General features: G+C 46.7%; 1 protein-coding gene across 1 annotated transcript in view; it reads left to right on the top strand.

Moving 5' to 3' along the window:
• Nucleotides 1-1,766: 1,766 nt before the first annotated feature.
• RAB11FIP2 (RAB11 family interacting protein 2) overlaps nucleotides 1,767-6,001 on the top strand; it is a gene marked incomplete at both ends in the record, with an annotated part of 28,505 nt that continues 24,270 nt past the window's right edge. Inside the window, one exon of the mRNA XM_080348058.1 lies at nucleotides 1,767-2,119. Within this exon, the coding sequence (XP_080204184.1) occupies nucleotides 1,767-2,119 (353 nt within the window). The remainder of the gene's footprint in view (nucleotides 2,120-6,001) is intronic.

The raw sequence follows: 6,001 nt of genomic DNA, 5'->3' as shown, positions 1-6,001 counted from the left end.
AATCCATTTACATCCTTTTGTCTACATACATTCCCAAGACATGTTTTAACGTTAGCATTTCCAACTGGGCCATCTACTTTCCAGCATCAACAAAAATCAGATACGGTGTGGAAGAGGAAAGCAGTGCCAGGACTGTGTTCATTATCACAGCATGCAGACAAATATCATTCCTCGTCAAAACTTAAGGGCTATTTAAGTATCGTGGTTACTTAAATTGTGTACAGAGATAATATGAGCTGGGACTCAGACTAATGACTCTGTAGACCAGTGATCCCCAACCTTTTCTGACCCCGGACAATAACTCGCTCAGCATTAAGTGTTGTGGGCAGCATCATACTTTATTCTCCCTAATGGCCTTCAGCTTTAACTTTTTAATTTCCTGTAGGTCTCAGCAGTATGAGAAGGTCTCTCAAGCTTTTTGTTGCTCACTAACCCGTGAGCCACGGGCTGGGGACTCATGAGTGAGGGGTGGTGGATGAAGTATTATCTGACTTGGCTGCTGATTTCCCTGCTCGTTATGGTGTGTGGGGGTGGGATATGGACCCTTGCAACCCTAATTGCACGTGGGCTTCTCTTCTTTTTTTGCAGAAACAAAGTCAATACCTGTGACTCTGCTCACAGGTGTGTACCGGCACACATACACATGTAGCCTCCAGGTGTACCATCAACAAAATTATGCACCTTCTAAACATCTGAGAATTATTTTCGCTTTCTCATTTAAATAGAATAGAATAATAGAATTGCCAGGGCAGGTGGTTGGGGTGGGAAATAAAGTAGTTGCTGAAGCGGCTGGCGGCAGGACGGGCTGACCGAGAGCTCCCTGCGGAGCAGCGTGAGTCCATGGCCACCCCTGCACCTCTAATGGCTAATATTAAATAATAATAACAATAGAGGTCTACAGCAGTTCCCTCCTCAGCTCCAGTAAAGATCTCTCTCCCTTACACAAAAAGTGGTGAATTAATTAACGCGCCGGGGCTTTGAGCGGGGAGGGGACCCCGAGGGCCCGGCTCCCCGTTACCCCCGGGGGAGCCCCGGCCTCTCCCCTCCGCCCGGGGGGGACCCCTCGGTGCTCTCGGCAGCGCCTGCCCCGGTGACCGGGACGGGAGGGGACGGGAGGGGAGGGGGCGAACCCTGCCCTCTGCCCTGTGACCGCCGCCGGCAGCATGGGGAAGGCGGAAGCGGCGGAGCCGGCCCGTCAGGCCGGGCGGCGGCGCGGGGGGAGCGCGGCGAGAGGCTGAGGCGGGCGGGAGAGACGGAGGGCAGCGCCGTGACGGCCGCGGCAGCCCGGCCCGACACCCCCACGGGGAGCGGCGCGGCGGCGACTCCCCCCGCAGGCGCTGCGCACCGAGCCGCGAGGGGCAGGGGGAGGCCGCCGGCGGCCTGCGGGGCCTTTCGGGCCGGGCCGCGCTGAGGGGGCCGCGGCGCTGCGGGCCGGGCCGGGTGTTGGAGAGGCCCTGCCCGGGGGATGCGCTGGGGGCGGCGGGGAGCCGGGCCGGGGGCAGCCGCGGGAGGGGAGCGGGGAGCCCGGCGGCGGGAGGGGCGTCGTGAGGGTGCTGCGGGGGGACCCCGCGGCCCCCGGGCATGGAGCCGCAGGTAGGGCTGCGCGGGGAGCGTGAGCAGCGCGGGGTGCCGCCCGCGGCCCGGGGCGCCGGGGGAAGGAGCGGGCTGAGCCCCTGACAGGTGTCTCCGCCGAAAGTGCCCTTGCGCAGCGTCTCGGAGACTTTGGGACTCGGTGTTTGTCGTTACTGCTGCTGCGATCTTCAAAGATGATGCTGGCAGAGCAAGCCCAGAAGTGGTTCCCGACTCACGTGCAGGTTACGGTCCTTCAAGCTAAAGGGCTGAAGCCAAAAGGTAAAAACGGCAGCAACGATGCCTACACCATCATACAGCTGGGCAAGGAGAAGTACTCCACCTCGGTGGCCGAGAAGACCCTGGATCCCATCTGGAAAGAAGAGGCCTCCTTCGAGCTCCCTGGATTACTCATGCAGGAGAATCCAGAAAAATACATCTTGTACCTGATCGTCATGCACAGGTCGCTGGTGGGGCTGGACAAGTTTTTGGGACAGGTGGCGATAAGTCTGAATGATATATTTGAGGACAAGCAAAGAAGGAAAACAGAGTAAGTGATGGTTAGTTTTTTCATTATAATTTGTGTTACTTGTACACTTGCACTTGGAGGAGGGAGTAGTAGCCTTATTATCAGCATATCTTGAAATTAAATTATTATGTTTCTTCTGTGATGTGTTCAAAGCCCCTAATTTACACAGTTATGTCATTGCGGCCTGACCTCTTCCAGAGAGAAGTTTGCTGTAATCACAGTCGTCGCCCTGCACAGGGAGGGACAGTCAATAACATCAGCATTTTTTGACAAATTCTTATGTGCATCACTCTTTATGGTCTGTTTTTCTAAAGGGTTTTTCTTAATTCTGCTTAGGGCCATATTATCCTTCAACCTGTACCTCGCTTTGCATCACCTATGAGACTCGGACTCCCTCGAAGCTTGGTGTCGTTCTCTTTATAAATGTTTTCCTTCAGTTACTGCAGGAGTCTTTAAATATTTTATATTTATGCTTTAGCGGTCAACAGACTGTGGCTTCGCGAAGGTTTACCACAGCAGCACAGTGTTTTTCTGGTCCTTAGGCCGCGATGCTGCAGGCTGCTCTGTGCAGCAGGCCTCACCAGAGAGGACTGAAGAGACATTTCTGCTGTTGCAGTAGCCTCCATGGTTACCTACATAAGCCTTTGTCAAATCATATTGCTGTTTGCCAGCAAATTCTGGCACTGGAATGCAAGAATAAAAAAGAAGCATCACAGGAGTTTATTAGGCTGACCTGCAAATGTATCTAACTCTGGGTTTTTCAACTAAATTAGTAAAATTGTAACAATTTCTCATGAGGACATGGTTGCACAGAGATGTTGGGTACCAGTGTAATTTATCCTCCAAAGAGTATGGGAATAAACTGTAGGTGTAAGAGTATTGCCGGCGTGCTTGTGACCATGTGATTTCTGTTTGCTTTAGCAGTGCTTGACCCACAGAATTGGTCCAGGAACAGCATGGACACCTCCAAGTTAGGGATATGTAGGCAGTGATGTATGAGCGCTTCCTGCAGTGGTAAAAATTGCCTGCCTCAGGTGCCTTTCCTCCTTCAGTGCTTCTCCAGTGGAGCAGAAAGGCTCCTGTGCCCAAACCTCAGGTGTTAGAATCTGGTATTTCTTCTGTTGGTGACGGTGGGTCTATGGTAGGATGCTGGGCTTTGCATCAGAGTGAGCAGTTGGCGCCATTGTCCATCGCTGACTGGGCTGGGGAGGCGGGAACCTCCAGCAAAGTCAGAGTGGGCAGTTGGGGGCAGAAATCAGTACAGGAACACCAGCCAGGTCCAGTTTACCACACAACTGTTTCTGCAGAAACCATCTCAAAACTTGGTCCTGCTTATGTGCAGTGGCTGAGGGTGAAGGAGCAGCTGTCCTTGCCCTGGTATTTGGCTATTTTTGTGAATTAATTTTTAGCAAAACAGTCTGTTCACCAACCATGTAATAGGAAATCGCGTGTTCATGCAGAATCTTATATGCATTCATGGTCTGAAGCAGTATACTTCTTAATCGCTGATCTTTTTCAGGACAAACCAGTTATCTTGATGCAATACATGGTAATGCTTGTAGCCTTAGGGTCTTAATTTCTGTTTACACTTACTCAAGAAGTGCTCTTTAGAGATGCATCTTAAATATTCTTTAATCATCAGTTGTAATTGCCTTGCAAGTCATAGGCAACTGCTCTAGCTTAAATGCTTAGCTGCTCTACAGAAAAAAAAGGTGAATTAATCAAATAGAAATGCTACTAACTGCAAAAACTTTGTAAGTCTGGGTAGAAATATGTATTTAGAAGCTGGAGGAAAATATGTTAATTATTCATGTATTACTGTGACTAACAAAACTTCTTTTTGAGGAGCCATCCGCTTTTGCACCAATTCTAGTAAAAGTAGTACTGAAGTCTTAAAAAATTACTGCAAAAATTTGCAAGTGAGGTAATTGACATAGTCCTTGCGCTAGTTAAATTAACATTTGTATCTCCTTGGTATTTTTATGTGGAGTTGTGCTCAGCTTCGTAAGCGTTCTTTATTTTTTCATTTCTTTCTCTGAAGTGAGAGAGAGGAACTTGCACCATGTTCCCAAGGCCACCGCTGAAGTGACCAGGGCTCCCCAAGAAAGCCGCTGCAGAACAGGGGGAAGCTTTTCCAAACAGCTCACGTCCTATTTTCGAAAGTTACTTGAGCGTTTAAGATTAAAAGTTGGTGGGTGTTAGGCTTCTGGAGCTGAACAGCTGTACTTGTAAAATCTTACATACATGTAAAAGTGTGGATAGGCGGTTAGTGGGATTTTTGGCAGCACGTACTTAATGTCAATTTAAATTCTTATGAGATAGGAGCCACAGAAAGCAGCCCGCTGCTTAGAACCTAGAAAATGCCCTGTTTGAAAGTCACTTCTGAAAAAAACAATTCAAAGTCCTTAAGTGTTTAGATGTTTTGGAAAAGTTACCGGGGTTATCTGCTCATGTGCCTTCGTGGAATGCGGGTGTGATGTTGCTGACTCCGTGGAGCTGGAAATGTGGATGCAATATTTGTGTGTGCATGTGGGAGGAGGGCAAACTTTCAAGAGTATATTTGCAAATGCGATTTTAAACAAAATGCTCTTTCTTACTCTCCATTTATTAAATCCTTTTTGATACAAAATATTCCGAGTCCTGTGTTGGCAGTAAACTAAGAGTAATATATTTGGACCCAAAGACCTTTGAGCCGTGACTGTGGTGTGGGAACTGAGATACCCAGTGCTTTTCAAGACCAAGTCCAATGTCTTTATTACCAAAGCATTCTGATGGTTGAAAGCTATATTCATTGTTTCAGAAACACTAATCTGTTTTATTAAGCAATGTTTTTACTTTCAAATATGTTCAACAGGCTTGTGGTGTTATTAAATCCAGAGTTATTTTCTCATGTTGATGTAACCTTAACATTTCTTGCTTTGTTTGGGGATGAATGAGATCCAGTTATTTGATGAAGTGTCTATTGGTAATATTTCTACTTTTTAATATATTTAATAGCTTCCTCTTTCCAACACAGCTGTACATATGGTGCTGTAAGAGACAGACTCAAGAGTCACCAGGGTATTGCAAAAAAGATATTTAATATTCTGCACAATGCTGAACCCTGTCAGCAATTCCCTAGTGCTTTTTTAGTAAGGAGGTACGAGAAGTGAAGGCTACCAGCTGATTTTGAATTCCTAGGAAGACTGTGGGGTGTGTGACATTCAGCTCTTTGCATTTTTTTTTTTCCAATTTAATATTTTATACTTTGGAAGAAATAAGTTTAAAAAAATCACTGCAGCTTCAGAAACATTATATTTGGGAAAAACAATCCCTTTTTTCTCTATAGTTTTTTTTTGTTACTTGTCACATCTTAAGAAAAAAACTCTCAGCAGTTAAGTTTCAGGCAGAGGCCTCGTGATAGGATTTGTGGGTCTTGTGTTCTAATAAACTTGCTCCGGCACAAGATTTAATGAAATGAAACAGTATATATTCTCTAATTTGATAGTGAAAATTTTGCACACACCATCACACAACGTTATTTCGTTTTCTTTCTGAAACTGATGATTTTTCGAATTCTTAAAAGTGAGAAGTCCTGGAACTGTGAGATCCAGATGTGGCTCAGATGGTCCCTTACAAGGTCTCTTCCAGATACTTCAGCCAGAGCATCTGCAGGATCCGAGTTCATTTTCTTGTTCTGTTGGTGCAAAAGTGCCCATCACACTCTGCTAGCTCTGTAAATTTATGTCTCTGGCATCTCTGCTGTAGTTGGAAATGCTTGGGCTTTTTTTTTACTTCTGCTCTTTTGTCCAGAGTTGAAAACAAGGATCCAGATGCTGAGAGATTTTACTGAGGTTTTTTTAACAGTTCAGAAAGCTCGGGAGATGCTGCTTTGTTGGAAGTATATTTAACATAAGTTTTCAG

This window comes from Nesoenas mayeri (genome assembly GCF_963082525.1).
Source record: "Nesoenas mayeri genome assembly, chromosome: 7".
Lineage (NCBI taxonomy): Eukaryota > Metazoa > Chordata > Aves > Columbiformes > Columbidae > Nesoenas > Nesoenas mayeri.
This window is presented reverse-complemented; position numbering and strand designations above follow the sequence as displayed.